This window comes from Mustela nigripes, chromosome 11 (assembly GCF_022355385.1).
Source record: "Mustela nigripes isolate SB6536 chromosome 11, MUSNIG.SB6536, whole genome shotgun sequence".
In the NCBI taxonomy this organism is placed as follows: Eukaryota; Metazoa; Chordata; class Mammalia; order Carnivora; family Mustelidae; genus Mustela; species Mustela nigripes.
In genome coordinates this window covers 19,095,601-19,113,058 of record NC_081567.1, presented here as the reverse complement: position 1 = coordinate 19,113,058, position 17,458 = coordinate 19,095,601, and the positions used below count along the sequence as shown (strand labels likewise).

The following is a 17,458-nucleotide window of genomic DNA, read 5'->3' as shown; positions in this document are numbered from 1 at the left end:
GGGGGGACTTTTTCTAAAGCCTTTTCCTGGACAACAGTTTCATCAGATGAGAAAAATGAAAGTGACCAATGAGCGAGCAAATGGCTTTAATGTGCCTCTAGATGTAACACAACATCACTTTCACAGTACTCTAGCCAGGGATGTAAAACGCCAATTTAATCATCAAGAAACATCAGACCAACCCAAATGGAGGGACATTATATAAAACAACCCGCCATGTTCTACAAAAATGTCTTAAGTCATGAAAAACAATGAAAAGCTAAGGACTGCTTCCAGATTAAAGGAGACTAAAGGGCAATAATGATTAAATGCAAAACATGATTGTGGACAGGATTCTGCACCAGTGTGGGGAGGAAATGACTATAAAACCAGTATTGGGACAATTGACAAAACTGGTATATAAACTGTGCAGTAGATAAAAGTGCTGTATCAACATTAAAATCCCTGAGCTTGATGTGTGGACTGTGGTTACATCAATAAGAGAATATTATTATTTTTAGAAAATATACAGTGAATTATTAGCAGATAAATTGGTATTATATATGCAAACGTCTCTGAAATCAGAAAAAAATGAGAAAAGGGAAGAGACAATGACACGTGTGGCCTGGCAAAGCGTTAACAAGTGGTGAATCTTACTGAGGGTGTGTGGGAGTTCAGTGTATTAATCTTGTCAATGTTATGTCAATTTAATATATATATATTTGAATTAAAAATAACTGGAGGTAAAAATACAAACTGTCACCAAATTTTACTTCTTCTTATTATGAAAGGCATATTCACACAGTTGACTCAGAATTCTGCACTAATATATACATACATGTATGTGTACATGAATGTGTGATATTTATATATGGACTAGGTATATTCCCAAATTGGAAATAATCTAAATGTCCATCAGTAGGATTCCTTAATAGCTTACAGTAGATGAATTTCTATGCAATAATCCGCGGACTTTTAAAGAAATGGGGTTGGGATGCCTGGGTGGCTCAGTGGGTTAAGCCGCTGTCTTCAGCTCAGGTCATGATCCCAGGGTCCTGGGATCAAGTCCCACATCAGGCTCCTTGCTCAGCGGGGATCCTGCTTCTCTCTCTGCCTCTGCCTGCCGCTCTGCCTACTTGTGATCTCTCTCTTTCTCTCTGACAAATAAATAAATAAATAAATAAAATCTTTTTTAAAAAGGCACTTGTCTAAAAAAAATAAATAAAAAATAAAAGAAATGTGGTTGATCTAAATGTACTAATAAGAAAAGTCTCCTAAATCTTGGTGACAACATGAATTTGGTAAATAATAGTATTTATTGCATAGCCCACTGTTTAAACCCATCAGCGCCTCACAAACCGTTAACAACTGCTACTTAGAGCAGGTCTAGACTTCAGGATGTTTGTAAATCCATACATTTTCAAGTCCCAAGTAACTAAGACAGATATAAACCCGAGACCCCCATTGCATTTCTGCTTAACAAGAATATGAATCAATTTCTTTGAAGCTTGAAAAGCAGGCCTAGTCTTCTCCCTCTTCTATACATATTTTCTAGCAGATTTATTTTCCCCAAATAGATAAATTTTGTCTTCCTCAGAAATCTGTTAAGCCAGGTATTTGTCTCTCCCTGCATAATCTTCGCTAGTGACATACATTATTCTTCCGCAGCCCACGTGTGCTAGTTTGCCATCACATCAGTGGCACGCAGATTTAGATACGCCTTCCTCCCCGGTGGGAATCACCTGGAAGACAACAGAATCATCAGCAGCCCTTGAAAGCCTACTCAGTCCTGCCATTCCCCAGATCAAGTCTTGCCAACAATTAACACTAGGCGGTTGGATGTCTGACTTCTTTCCCTCACTGAGTCAAATAGTTTTTCTCACTTCTTGATGAATGCAGTTGATCTCACAGGCGCGACTCATTCTTCAAAATCATTCACACTCCCAAAGAAATTCATGCAGCACACCAAGAAGCCACCCTTCTTCATCTTCTCGACGCATTTCCAGAAATCTCTCTCGTTTTCCTTTTCAGCCGTGTACCCTTTCTTTGCGACTTGTTCCATAGCCTTGCTGCTTTCTCACTTATCAGATATGATGGCTTCAATAATATTTGTAAGAACGTCTCAATACTAAGCATAAGCATGGCAAATAACAGCGTAGCCCGAGCAGTGGCTTGAAGACCAGGGCAAACATGATTACATTATCTATCAGCGGCAGGCTTGATGCCTTTGACTTTGAAAAGTAGCTTTCATGATATCAGTGAGAAAATGATAAACTCAGTACTTGTTCATAGAGGAACTTCCAATTACATCTGCATTCTTGGATTTATTTATTTACTTTGCTCAATTTTCTACTATTTATTCATATTTTATTTTGAAATTATAAAAACAGGAAAGTAATAGAAAAAGAAGATACTAATTGTGTTATCTACCAGCAGGCAAAATTGTATTTTTGCACATTTTTATCTTCTTGTGAAAAAAAAAATTTTTTTTAAAGATTTTATTTATTTATTTGACAGACAGAGATCACAAGTAGGCAGAGAGGCAGGCAGAGAGAGAGGAGGAAGCAGGCTCCCTGCTCAGCAGAGAGCCTGATTCGGGGCTCAATCCCAGGACCCTGGGATTATAACCTGAGCACAAGGCAGAGTCTTAACCCACTGAGCCATCCAGGTGCCCCCATGAAAAATGTTTTTTGTTGTTGTTGTTGTTGGCTTCTTTTGATCTAATCACAGTTTCGAGAGTCTCTCATGTCCAGAAACTACAACTGACTCCTGTCTTTCATGTAAAAACACTCTACTTAATGGGGGCCCTGCCAAGTTCTGGTCCTAGTCAGAAGCTCAAACCCTGTGGGGGAATCAAAGAATACCCAGGGTCAAGTCAGAAGACCTCAAGGGTGGGGACTATCAAAGGATGGGAATGAACAGTGGAGGGAGTGTCCCGTCGTGTGCATTGACGGTGTGTGATTATATAAATACAGGCTGGAAACACATGCAGATGTAAAAGAAAGTACATAATGTTAACTACAGATTCAGCAGTGATAATAAGTCTAAAATTCCAGGGGCGCCTGGGTGGCTCAGTGAGTTAAAGCCTTTGCCTTCGGCTCAGGTCATGATCCCAGGGTCCCAGTGTCCCTGCTCAGCGGGGAGCCTGCCTCCTCCTCTCTCTCTGCCTGCCTCTCTGCCTACTTGTGATCTCTGTCTGTCAAATAAATAAAAATAAAATCTTAAAAAAAAAAAGTCTAAAATTTATACCAGTCTAAGTTTATACCAGGGATCAATCAGGTGAGGGAGAGGTTGAGAGGAGCTGAGAGTGAAAGCTGAGTAATTTATTTTATGGAGGAGGTGGGATGGTGAGTTTTATGGTTCAACTTGAATTTTATGTTTCAAACCCAAGGTGCCCAGACACTTGGTCAAACATTCTTCCAGGTGTGTCCATCGAGGTGTTTCCAGATGAGACGAATGGTTGATCTGTAGGTGTAGGAAAGCAGATAGCCTAATGTGGGTGGGCCTCATCCAATCAGTTGAAGGCCTGCATAGACCAAAAAAGCTGACCCTCCCTCCAGCAAGGGGGAATTTTCCTGCTTTTGGACTCAAATTAAAACATAGGCTTTTCTGGTTTTCAGGCCTCTGGACTAGGACAACACCATTGTCTCTCCTGGGTTTCTAGCTTCCAGAATCACCTGCAGATCTTGGGACTTCTCGGTCTCCATAATCTAGAGACCCGAATTTTTTATACTAAACCTCTCTTTTTCTGTCTCTCTCTCTTTGTGTATGTGTGTATATATGCATATGCATACACATATGGATTATATATAATTTTACATATAAATTTGAGGCATGTGTATCAAATATAAACATAAATATATTATTTACTAATTAATAGAAATATATAATTATGCTGATTATCTAAATCAATATATTTACTTGTGAACATAGATGTTTCTAGTTAACAAAATTATTTAATATAAATTTATAACTATATTTCTTATATATTTAAATAAGTTTATTTATTTATTTAAATATATCTCTATACCTCCTCTTTGTTCTCTGGAGAACCCTGACTAATACAGAAGGAGTTAATTTTTTTTTTTTTTTTTTACCCATGGCACCTGAGTTGAATAACTTGAAATTCTTAGTTCAGACACAGTGGGTAGGACTACTAGCTCTTTGTCTAAACCCTCATGCTGTGTGCACTTCGAGGCAGCTTTCCAGAAAATTAGCACGAGGTGGGCTTTATGACCATTCCAGCTGATGCATGGGGGTGGAAGTGATGTGGGCCATTTCCAGGTTGGGACCTTTTTTTTTTTTTTTTTTAAATTATTTTTAAATAAGTTTGACACCCAACCTGGGGCTGGAACCTACAACCCTGAGATTGAAAGTCAGATGTTGGACCCATTGAGCCAGCCAGGTGCCCCCAGTCTGGAACTTTTTGAAAAGCAAGGGCGTCTTCTCTGTCCTCCCTCTTTGTCCTGGGGCAGAGCAGTAGCAGGCCCTGATCCAGCCCTCCAGTGTGGCAGGGTCAAGAGCCAAGGAGTCGTGGGGGCTGACCCACCTTGTGGAGGGGTGCCACCTGCCCAGCCCAACATCCACCTTGGCTTGCGAGGTAATCAAAGATAAATTTGGGGGCACCTGGGTTGCTCAGTGGGTTAAAGCCTCTGCCTTCGGCTCAGGTCATGATCTCAGGGTCCTGGCATGGATCCCTGCATCAGGCTCTCTGCTCAGCAGGGAGCCTGCCTCCCCCTCCCTCTCTGCCTGCTTCTCTGCCTACTTGTGATCTCTGTCTGTCAAGTAAATAAATCAAATCTTAAAAACAAAAAGATAAAATTTTTATTGTATTTGAGTCATTCTTTTTGGGGATCTGCTTATTATTTCCTTCCTTCCTTCCTTTTTCTTTAGAGGAGGGGGAGAGTGAGCGAGCATTGTGGAAGGGCAGAGGGAGAGGGAGAGAGAGAATTTTAAGCCCAGCATGGAGTCTGATGCAAGGCTTGATCTCAAAACCCTGAGATCACGGCGTGAGCTGAAATCAAGAGTCCAGTGTTTAACCAACTGAGCTGCCCAGGCAGCCCTGCTGATTATTTTCTTAACTGATACAGAAAAGTTGGAAACACACAGAACAGTACATGATGTAACCTACTCCTATGGTCCTGATGCTCAGAAGCCACACATTGACATTTTACTGGGTCTGCTTCAGATGTTGTATTAGTGTGTTAGGGCTGTCCTAACAAAATGCCACACACCGCTCTGTGTAAACAACAGCAGTGAGTTTTCTCACAGTGCTGGAGACGGTTAAGTCTGAGATCAGGGTGTCGGCAGGGTTAGTTTTCTCTGAGGCCTCTCTCCGTGGCCTTCGATGGCAGCTTTCTCACTGTGACCTCATGTGATCACCTTTGGATCTGTGTTGTCTGTGTCCTCACTTCTTAGAAGGACGCCAGTCATTGGATGGGTGCCACCACTAGGGTTTCATTTTACCTTAACGACTTCTTTAAAGGCCCTATCTCCAAATATAATCATTCTGAGGTGCTGGAGTTAGAACTTCAACATAGGAATTTGGGGGAACAAACCAATCCAGTCTATTATAATGCCTTTGTTCTCAAGGAGCAAAATATGTCAGTTACACATAAATTTACCTTTCTGTTCCATCTCTTCCCTCGCTCATTATGGGTCTCCATACCCTGAAGTTAACACGAATTATTCCAGGTATATATATATTTGCCTCTCACCATGACCAAAATACTATACTTTTAATGCATAAAAAATTTTACGTAAGTGGCAGCACATTGTACATATCCTTCTTTGATTAGCGTTCATTAATCAACAATAGCTTTTTGAGCTGTCTCCATATTAATATGCCTAAGACAAGTTTGTTCTTTTTTTTTTTAAGATTTTATTTATTTATTTGACAGAGATAGAAAGAGAGAAAGAGAGAGAGAGAGCGCACAAGCAGGGAGAGCTACAGAGGGACAGGGAGAAGCATGCTTCACGTTGAGCAGGGAGCCAGATGTGGGACTCAATCCCAGGACCCCAGGACCATGACCCAAGCCAGTTGGAAGACAGACACCTAATCGCCTGAACCACCCAGGTGCCCCTAGTTGGTTCTTTTTAACTGCAGTGTAATATTCCAGTGTATAAATAAATCATAGTCAGTAATCGGTCTCCTTACTGAGGGAAAGTTAAGTTGTTTCCCCTTCATACTATGTTAAACAACACTATACATATGTCTTTTGTGTATAAATGAGCATTTTCTAGTGTACACACAAAAAGAGGTGTTTGGTCATATTTACATACATATTTACCTTTACCTGATATTGCTATTTTTCTCTGATGTATCTATACACACTCCTATCAGCATATATGTTGTCCTAGTCTCATGGGCATGACAAGGAAAATCATCTGTGTTTTCACTTTTACTGTTCTGATTGATAGTGAGATTGAGTGTAATCTCCTAGGATTATTTGCCATTCACATTTTCTTCTGTGTTTCAAAAACTTCCATTTTGCCTTTTTTATATCTTTTTTCATCCTTTTTCTAGTGATTTTCAAACAACTTGTGGAACTTTCTTTTTCTTTTTTTCAAGAAGATTTATTTATAAGTAATCTCTGCATCCAATGGTGGCTTGAACCCACAACCCTGAGACCAAGAGTCCCATGTTCTACTGAATGAGCCAGCCAGGTGTCCCTGTTTGTGGAAGTTTCTAATGTATATCCTTATATATATTCGAAGTTGTTTTCAGGCTACTTTGTTTTTCATTCTCTTTATTCCATCTTTCGATTAACAGAAATTTAAAATATAGCTAAATTTGAAATATAGCCAAATTTATCAAACTTTTCCTTTATGATGTGTTTTTTTGCGTTTTTTGACATTCTTTCCTACCTGGATGTCATAGGGATAATCTGCTATGTTTTCTCATAAAATTGTAATAGTTTTTTTAAAAAAGATTTTATTTTTTTATTTGACAGACAGAGATAACAAGCAGGTAGAGAGGCAGGCAGAGAGAGAGAGAGAGAGGAGAAAGCAGGCTCCCCTCAGAGCAGAGAGCCCGATGCGGGGCTCTATCCCAGGACCCTGAGATCATGACCTGAGCCAAAGGCAGAGGCTTTAACCCACTGAGCCACACAGGCACCCCTCATAAAATTTTAAAAGTTCTTTTCATACTTAGGTATTTAATCTGCCTTTTCTTTGTTTTGTGTATGGTAATGAGAGAGATCTAATTTTTCTCTTCTTGCCAGTGATTTACTAAATAACTCATTCTTTCTCCCAATGGTTCATAATGCCTTCTTTGTTAAAACACAATTTTCACACATGTGCTTCTGTTTCTGGCCTTTCTAGTCTCTTCCATTGATTTTGTTATGGCTGCCCTAGGAAATTAATATAATGCTCCATCAAAAAGTTGTATAATGTTATCTATATGGGAACTATTGTAGTTCTGAATAGGATATTCTTTTAAGATTATATTTTCCCGGGCGCCTGGGTGGCTCAGTGGGTTAAGCCGCTGCCTTCGGCTTGGGTCATGATCTCAGGGTCCTGGGATCGAGTCCCGCATCGGGCTCTCTGCTCAGCAGGGAGCCTGCTTCCTCCTCTCCCTTTCTCTCTGCCTGCCTCTCTGCCTACTTGTGATCTCTCTCTGTCAAATAAATAAATAAAATCTTAAAAAAAAAAAAAGATTATATTTTCCCTTTCTTTCTTTCTTTCTTTCTTTCTTTCTTTCTCTCTTTTTTTAAAGTAGGTTCCATGTCCAGTGAGGGACTTGAACTCACAACCCTGAAATCAAGAGTCGGAGGCTCTACTGACTGAGCCAGTGAAGTGGCCCTAAGATTATATTTTCTAATTGTGTCCGGATTATATATAAGAATGCATCTACTCTTTATATTTTAAATATTATTCAGCAAGCTTACCAAATTCTTGCTTATAGATTTTCATCTATTTCCCAACAAATATATAGTTTGCAAATAATAATAATTTGTTCTTATCTTATGCACTTAGCTCCCTTGTCTTATCGCATTAGCTGGGAACCCCAGGGCAATCCTGAGCAGAAGCCATGATGGAAGGCACACTTGTCTTGGGTCTGTCTTTTAAGGGCTTGCTTTTACTATTTCATTATGTTTCATTATGGTGTTTGCTGTAGCTTTTTGGCAGATACCCCTTTTCTCTGAGGGAAGTTACCTTCCATTTAGTTTGCTAAATGTATTTAAAATGAATGAGGTGGGTGAGATGTCGCACATACTAAAAATAATCCTCTTGCTTTACCTGGTGTAATCCAATTCTCCTTTTACATATGGATTGAAATGTCACTTCCTCTGTGAAGGCTTCCTCTTGGGCTTTGTAGGCTAGCCAAGGTACTCCAGCAATGGGCTCTAGAGTCCTCTGCATTTTTTTCTCTTTTACTACTTGGCTTCACTTGCTTACACTTGCTTATATCACTGTTTCTGCCTTCAAGAGGACCCAAGATCTTGCTTTCTGCTTCACTCCTCCCTCCAGGTCTCATCCAGAATATACTAGCTCCTTCAGAATGACCACTGTATCAGTGAACTCATGAATGAAGCAAAAAGAGAGTAAGAGATTTAATGAAATTGAACAGAGCAGGATCGGATATCCCAACACTTGCCCAGACAAAGATTTGTGCAGGGTGCATGTCAATAAAATTATAGAAAGTCCCATGAGAGATATAAAAAAAAGATAGAAGGCATGGAGACTCACTTCCCATATTTCTGGATGGGGAAATTCCAACATTGTGGGTTTATTATATAACAGTAGAGTCTCAGACTGCTGGGAAGTAAGTAGTGCTGAGAAAATGAAGCAAAAAAATAAAGTTAGATCTTTGTGTAAAACTGCACACTGGAATGCATATCACATGGCTTACAATTTAAATGTAGAAAATAAAACAAAAAATGTACTAGAAGAAAATGTAGATGAACATTTACACACTTTGGGGAACACCATCTTCTATCAAAAGTAAACACTATAAAGGAAATAGTTGGGGGTCTGAGTACCTAAAAATGAAACACACATGCAATCAAAAATAGTAAAGACAAGTTACCAGGAAAGGCAAACTGGTGACCCAGTAAGTTGAAGATATAGGATAGAGAAAAAAAAAAAAAAATCTGGTGTCCTTAATACTTAAGAGGCTTTCTTGACTCAGTAAGAAATAGCAACCAGGGGCGCCTGGGTGGCTCAGTGGGTTAAACCTCTGCCTTTGGCTCAGGTCATGATCTCAGGGTCCTGGAATCGAGCCCCGCATCCAGCTCTTTGCTTGGCGGGGAGCCTGCTTCCTCCTCTCTCTCTGCCCGCCTCTTTGCCTACTTGTAATCTCTCTCTCTCTCTCTATCAAATAGATAAATAAAATCTTAAAAAAAAAAAAAAAGAAATAGCAACCAATCACAAGAAAACTGGTAAACATAAAAATGAATGCCCCCACAGTTGTGTGCCCATGCACAGCAAGAACATGATGGGGGTGGGGGAGAGAGGAGTGTCCCCACTGGGCAGATTTGTCCGTTTTTCTGGTGGATCTGGGAAAGGATGCTTGTATGCATATGTAATTCTTGCCAGGGGAGGACACTGGTACAATGACTCGTTTTTCTTCTTTTTTACATGATCTCGACTTTGTCCTTCTTTTGTCCTAGGACTAGGTCTAAGATCACAAGGCAGGAAGCTTGGATGATTTCCAAGCAGGAAACTGTAACTATGTTTCTATCCTTTCTGTCAGATGTGCTAGGGGGGCCTGATGAGGCAGGATGTGCCTTCACCCCAGCTCACAAAATGGGAGCTCCTGGTAAACATTAGCAACTATGTTGCCTGGTGTGCAAGGCCCACTTCTGGTTCTGCTCAGTCTGAAAAGGAGTGGACTGAGGGGAAGAACTTGCTAGGCAAGTAGGGCTGCCGGCAACAGAGACCAGCACGGGGGCGGGGGTGAGGGTGGGGTGGGGTGGGGGGGGTGGAATCTAATGTCCTTTCCAAAGGTGGGAAAGTTTGGGGTGGAGGGTAAGGGAATGAATGGCATCATATAATGATATATAATGACGAGAAATCACTATTACATTAACACCTCAAAAGAGGTCAGAATAAGAGATGATGCTGTCCCTTAGTTATATGGATGCCTGAAAGTGGGGAGGCGAGTGGGAGGGGCCTCATCCTGGGACACTTTCTCATACCACCTGATGATGAACGGGAGAGTTATTCATAACTGAACGGGATTCTATATGTGCCACTATCTTTTGACCTTTATGATCATTCTGCCATGAGGGGTCTTTGTGGAAAGACCGGGTGGTGCACATGTTAGTTAGCTGGTTTGCAACCTGGTGCTGGCAGGGCTCCTAAAACCCTTGGAATTTCCTGTGGTCCAAGCATTAAAGGTCTCTTTTGTTGTGTTAATGAGGTGATTTAGGAAAACCCTGGGGTAACCCAAGGATGGGACCTGGTTGCCAGGGCAACTCACCTTTGAGGAAGGAGCTGGAACCTTCAGTAAACCAATGCCCCCTCCCTCCCCACACCTCTTGGGAGGGGAGTGGGGCTGCAGGTTGAACTGATCACCAATGGCCAATGAGTGGATCAATCAGTGCTATGGAAGGAAGCCTCCACAAAAACCCCAAAAGGGTTTTGAGAGCTTCCTTCTGGGTTGGTGATCACGTGGAGGGGCTAGAGATTGGTGTTCCCAGAGAGGGCATGGTAACTTCTCACCCTCCCCACCCCCCATACTTTGCCCTACACATCTCTCTAGCTGTTCCTGAACTATATACTTTTATAATAAACTAGTAGTCCAGTGAATAAAATGTTCCTCTGAGTTCTGTAAGCTGCTCCAGCAAATTAACTGAGCCTGAGGAGAGGGTTCTTGGGAACCTCTGACTTACAACCAGTGGGTCATAAGCAAAGGTGACTAGCTGGACTTGACCTTGGCATCTGTGGTGGGGGGCAGTGTTGTGGCCCCTAACCTATGGGATCTGGTGCTCTCCCTGGATGTACAGAGTCAGAACTGAGTTGACTGTAGGGCACCCAGCTGGTGGCTGAGAACTGCTTGCTGGTGTAGAACCCTCTCCCCAACCCCAACATATATTGGAATTGGTACTGGAGCCCATTTACAAACCATGAAAGATCTAGGTCTTAGCTCTGTTACCATAACAAAATACCGCAGTGGGTGACTTCAATGACAGACATGTATTTTTTCACTGTTCTTGTGCCTGGAAGTCTGAGATGAGGGTACCAGCAAGCTCGGGTTCTGGTGAGAACTCTTCCTGGTGGTCTTTGCCAGGGAGGGTGTATGAAGAAACAGAGATAACTCTTCAACTTCTTATGAGTCCACAATCCTATCTGATCAGGGTTCTGCCATCATGGCCTCGTTTTAAGCTAAATTACTTCTGGAAGACCGGATCTTTGGCCATGGTCACATTGGGGGTTAGGGCCTCAACATAGGATTTTGGGGGAGATACAATTCGGTCCTCATCTGTAAAGAAGCGGCACATAAACACAAACAAATGTTTGGCATTTATCTCTTATCATTTCCTTTCTTCCCAACTTTACTCTCTTGCTCTTTTTTTCTAGCTTCTTGAGTTGAACATGTAGCTCATCTGTTTTTAATTTTTCTCCTTTTTTTGGAGAAGTATATTGAAGATATGATCATTCATGTAAGTATTGCTTAATTCCATCTGCCAGGTTTTGCTGTTTCAGCTCTAAGTATTTCCTGATTTCCCATGTCAGATCCTTTCCAATGCAAGGTTCCATAAGGTCATGGCATTCTTATTTTTTAATCTTTTGCTCTTTTTATAAGTATATAATGTTCCTCTTTGTTACACCCCATTGGTTTTGTCTGGAGCTTTACCTCCAGATTGCTACTGGTACATTTTTTATCGAGAAGTAAAAGCCAAAATGGAGAAATCTATTTGCTAGATATGAGACAAGAGCTCTGTCTCTACTGTCCTGGCTCCATTCATTCACTCTGTGAAAGGGAGTTCTAATATTGGCTTACTGAAGTCATTCTGCTCAACGGCAGAGGAAATGAATGGTATATACACTTTCATCAGTCAGATCAGCTAGCTTGTGCTGTGTTCACAAGCAAGCCCCAAGTGTCCAGAGCTGAGAACAACTGAGTTTATTTCTTGATCAGAGGGCATCAGGGGCAGGAATGACCCCAACCTCGCTCAGTGCGGAGGATCGAGTTGATAGTAGATGAGAGAGGCTCCATTCAGGTTCTTGAACAACCGACAGAGAAAAACACACTGACTGCCCCTGGTGACACAGTGTCCCACCGTCTGCCAAAGCTTCTGCCTAGAATACACCACTTCACTTCTGCTCAAGCTTCATTAGCCAAAGTGCCACACAGTCAGACCTAACTTTAAGGGGCCAAGAAAACGATCCCTTCTGTGGGCCACAGGACACCTGACAACATTCCAAAGCTAATTTTTGCTTCTTGTTGGTTTGTTGATTTTTGTCTTGTGAGTTAGCATATATCCTTCTAGTAAGTTTTTTCTTTTTTTAGAGACTTTATATATTTCTTTGAGAGTACATGTGCATAGGAATGGGGGGGAGGGGCAGTAGGAGAGGAAGAACCAGATTCCCCACTGAGCGGGAGCTCCTTGACAATGTGGGGCTCCCTCCCAGGACCCCTAAGATCATGACCTGAGCCTAAGGCAGGTGCTTAACCAAATGAGCCACCTAGGCACCCCTAGCAAATTTCTTTAATAAAAAAATCCAAGCCAAGCTGAGGTTAGCCAGAGTTAGTGTCTATTGCTTAAACAAGAAAAAAGCTACAGAAGTCATTGGACTTGGCATTATTTATGCAACAGAGCAGATTAGGAAAGTTAACTTCAGCTTACACGTTGGGCTGATTTGAAGAAAGGGCACACACATATTTTTCAAGGATGAGGCTTCAAGAAAAGGCATGGCAGGAGCCAATGTTTAGATCCAAATAATGATCCAGAGCCACCACAAGCCAGGCAGCGAGCCAGGTATTTTTTGCATATGCGATCTAAGTCAATTTAATTCTTTATGAAAACAATTTGAGGTGAGTTTTATTATCCAGGATTTGTATCTGCAGACCCTGAGGCTCAGAGAGGTGGAATGACCTGCCCAAAAGCCACGTAGCCAGCAAAGACAGCTTCGCTCCTACTCTATTGTCTGAGCATACAGAAGTGAAGCAGAACCATGCTGGCTGTATGCTTGGAGAGCAGGTACTGTTTGATCTGGCGGCACTGTGAGTTCCATGAGTTGGTGGGGGGGGCTTGAGTACAAAGGTAAAGAGATGGAGTTTATTGGTTAGGCAGTGAGAGGGAGGTTTGGAGCCATAGAGGGCATTAGCAGACCTGTGAGTGATTGACTGATTGATCTGGTATGGGTGTCTGGGATATTTGGAAATGATGCACCCCGCACCCCGCAGACCTGGAGACCAGTTGGAGGAATGCTGGAAAAACTCTGAGAAGCCTGAATGAGCATGGGTGTTGGCAGTAGAAACAGGGGAAAAAAAATTCTATCCAATCTTCAGACCCATTGGGAACTGCTGAATGAAGTCTGAGTTCTCCCTTATGTAGGTGGCTCCTACTTTTCATTATAGGATTCTCAAAAACTTGCTCCCAGAAAAAGACTGGATCAGGAGTAAGGAAAAAAATAGGCAACTGCCTAAGTAAGAAGTCTACAAAACTCCTCCCCCCCCCAAATCACCTCTTCCCTGTCAGCTATGGGGCCTGACACTTCATCGATGGCTTTTATTCTATCAAGAGTCTCTTACTCACGTGTGACTATTTGGGGACAAGAGGCAGAAGGGATGCTGGCGAGTTTCCTCATTGGCAGTGCCCAGACAAGTAAGAGAAAGGTGTGGGGACAATCTGCTATCTCAACAGAAACCTCATACCCAGATTTTATGGGGGCGGACATGAGGGGGGCGGTAGGGGATGGAGTGGGGGGAAGGGGGAAGCCCTCAACTTAAAACTATTGCAACCGGTTTAAATTTCTTAATATCACTGTGCTGGCCACACCCAGCTCTCAGTTTATCATCTCTGGGTTCAATTTTAAAGCCATTGGATCAACACCTTTCCAAATTGGAAAAGCACATGTGTAGTCAAGGCTAGATACAGAGCAGGTTCACGTGCATCATTGAGAGGGTGCATGGAGAAATTCGGGCTTCAGGCATGGAGAGCCTGGGTCAGATGCTGGGTATCCTGGTACCTGGGCACTGGAAGGAAGACGGGCCGCGGGGGTGGCCAGATTTGCCACAATGGGGCCCTCCTGGCTGACCACCCAGAACTGGGCTCAGAGTAGAAAGAGGGATGGGCCAAGCTTGTATTTCTCTCTGCTCCGGTTGGCCTCATCCCATTAACATTACAGTAATGCAGTTGTGTGGTATTTGAAAAAGCATCCCTAGTTACAAGGAATGATTTACAGGACACCAGACTCTGCATTTCAGAGGTCTCCAGTGTACCATAAAAAATATATTATAAAGGAATAATCTTTATCTGAACTAAAGCTGCAGTGAAGGAAACTCAATGTCCAGCTGAGAGCAGCAGTGAGCTTTTGTTCACTCAGGGAAAAGTCCGTGTTCTTCATCTTATTTGATTAACATTTTTTTCCCCCTCTTTGGCACTAGGTATCTCGTTAATATTTAGACATTATATACATTTTCTTTCAACTGTTGTTCCTATTATGTGATCAAACAAAACCGGAGATGCCAACCCCATCAGCCCCGCCTGGAGAAAGCCCACCCACCAGGCACCCAGCTGTGGCTTGCAGGGTAACCGGGACTCGGCGGAGCCAGCGCCTGGGGGAGCCTGGCCCCGAGGGGTTCGCAGGGCCAGCCCCAGTCGGCGGGAAGCAGAGCTCGCTAGAGTGCCTCAGTTGTCCGCTCTGCCTCTTGCTCCCTTTCCCGCTACCTCCCTGAGCAAAACGCCACGGGAAGCAGTGTCTAGTTTTGAATTTTCCAGAGCCTTCTGATGTTTACCATTCCCCTCAGGAGAGGGAGGTGAGGGATGGAAATCTCTCTGCTTAGAAAATATACTTGAAAAAAATTCAATGAAGCGATGCACGGACACCCTGCCACCCAACTTGTCTCTGCCTATTAGGTGCCCAGAGCGATGATGGGCTCAGTCTATTTCAGTCCAGAGAAATCTGAACTCCTTTAGTGCCAATGCCCCCAAGGGGCGCAGGTGTCCCTGTGGTTAAGGGTGTCGGGTAGGGGACAGCCTTCTCTGTTGGAGCAGGAAGCAGTCACCCAGTGGCCGGACAGAGGCAAAAGCTCTGCGGCGGGGATACCAGGGGGCCAAAACTCCACCCGCCAGGAGCTCCAAGATAAGATGAGGAGGCCGGCAAGATGGAAGTTTGGGTGGGAAAACAGTTAAAGAGAAGAAATCATTCCCGGGCCCCCGGCAGGAGGCTATTGGGGTGAGAGTAGGGCGGGTCCGGGATGGGCCGAGTGCGCCCGGAGTCCCGGGGGAAAAGGGGAAGCGACCGCTCGCCGTCCTCAGGCCCCCAGCTACCCGGGGCGCGGCAGCGGCGGCGGGCGGCGGTCTCCGGGTCCCTAAAAGTGTCGGGCGAGGGCTGGAGAGCGCGGCGTCTCCGGCTCCCCGGGGAGGGGAAGCCCCCGGGGCTGGGCGGGGCCCGCCTCCAGCGCGCGAGTGCCGAGCCGGGTGGGGGGGCACGATCTCGGCTCTCCCGGGCGCCCCAGCCCCGGCGCACGCCCCCGTCTCCGCGCGCCCCCCCCCCTCCGCGGCGCGCGCGAGGCGCACTCCCCCTCCCTCGGCGGCGCGGGGCGCGCGCCCGGCCCCCTCCTCCTCCCCTCGGCGCCTCTCGGCTCTCCCGGCAGAAAGTTAGCAGCGGGGAAGGAACTCGGGGCTGCAACAGCGCGCGGCGGCGGCGGCAGAGGCTGAAGCGGGAGCCGCGGCGGAGCCGGGGAAGCGGGGGCGCTGCAGACGGAGCAGGTGCAGCCGGCGGGTCCGCGCGCCCCCCTCGGTCCCCTTGCCAGAGGCTGAGGGGGGGGGTGGTGGGGGGCCGCCCGGACTCCGCGGGCAGAGTGGGGAGGGGGGCCATGCGGCCGGGCTCCCCCCCGGCGCAGCGGGACAGCGGCCAGGGCCGGGGGCGCAGCGGCGTCGCTTCATGCAGCCGGGGCGGCTGGGCAGCGGCGGCGGCGGCGGCGGCGGCGGCGGCGGCGGGGGCGGCGGCTGAAACCATGTCCGGGCAGCGCCGGGGGCCGCCGCCGCCGCCGCCGCGAGCCGGGAGCCGCGATGGCCCCGTGGCCCGCACCTCCTCCGCCTCCGCCTCCGCCTCCACCTCTCGCCGCGCCGCCGCCGCCCGGCGCCTCTGCTAAGGGGCCGCCGGCGCGCAAGCTGCTTTTTATGTGCACCTTGTCCCTGTCCGTCACCTACCTGTGCTACAGCCTCCTGGGCGGCTCGGGCTCCCTGCAGTTCCCCCTGGCGCTGCAGGAGCCGCCGGGCGCCGCCGCCGAGCCCCCGCCGAGCCCGCCGCCGCCCTCTCTGCCGCCTCCCCCCGTGCGCCTCGGCGCCCCCTCGCAGCCGCCCGCGCCGCCGCCGCCGGACAACGCGAGCCGCGGGGAGCCGCCCGAGCCCCGCGAGCAGCCCGCCGCCCCCGGGGCCGACGGCTGGGGGCTGGCGAGCGGCGGAGGGGGCGCCCGGGACGCCTGGCTCCGGACGCCGCTGGCCCCGGGCGAGATGATCACGGCGCAGAGCGCGCTGCTGGAGAGGGAAGCGCCGGAGTCCAGCACCACCGACGAGGAGCTCGCAGGCCGGAGAGCGGCCAACGGGAGCAGCGAGAGGGGCGGCGCCGCCAGCACCCCGGACTATGGGGAGAAGAAGCTGCCCCAGGCGCTCATCATCGGGGTCAAGAAAGGAGGGACCCGCGCGCTGCTGGAGGCGATCCGAGTCCACCCGGACGTGCGGGCGGTGGGCGTAGAGCCGCACTTCTTCGATAGGAACTACGAGAAGGGGCTGGAGTGGTACAGGTAGGACCCTGGGCTCGGCGGGGCGGGGCGGACGCACGGGGAGACCCGGAGGGCGAGCCGTGGCTCTCCGGGCTCTGGGACACCCAGGCGCCGCCGTCCCGAGACCCCTTATCCCCATCGGGGGCTCTGCCAATCCTGGCGGGGCCGCTCAGGGGCAGCGGCGGAGAGAGCTGGACGCTGGCCAAGGATCACTTTATTTCAGGGCGAGGGGTGGAGGTGTTGCCTCGCTTCTGCCTGCCTCGGGCTCCTTGTCTCCTCAGTTTGCCCAGCTCCTAGCCTGGGAATCCCCAGCCTTGGTGCCCGCGGGGTGTTTCCTAGCCCGGGCTCCGGCGGGGCTGCGCTTCTGTGCTGGGGACGCCGAGGAATGAAGCAGGGTAGCTAGATGGATGTAGCGGCTTTGAGATCTCCTGGAAATCTCTCAAAATCGCCCTGAAACGCATTTGCGTGGCCGGAATCCCACTTTAGTATTTTCAGGTTAGAGCAAAAATGAACAGGCAACAGTGAAAAAGATGATGCTGGCAAGTTCTGGCTTTCTAGTAAAGACCGAGGATGCCC

At 46.6% G+C, this 17,458-nt stretch overlaps 1 protein-coding gene across 1 annotated transcript in view; it reads left to right on the top strand.

Annotated features, from left to right (window-relative positions):
* The first annotated feature begins 16,098 nt into the window (after positions 1–16,098).
* The window catches only part of HS3ST4 (heparan sulfate-glucosamine 3-sulfotransferase 4), a 394,282-nt gene continuing 392,922 nt past the window's right edge, over positions 16,099–17,458 (top strand). The window contains exon 1 of the mRNA XM_059415948.1: positions 16,099–16,903. Coding sequence (XP_059271931.1) covers positions 16,170–16,903 — 734 coding nt within the window. The 5' untranslated portion in view covers positions 16,099–16,169. The remainder of the gene's footprint in view (positions 16,904–17,458) is intronic.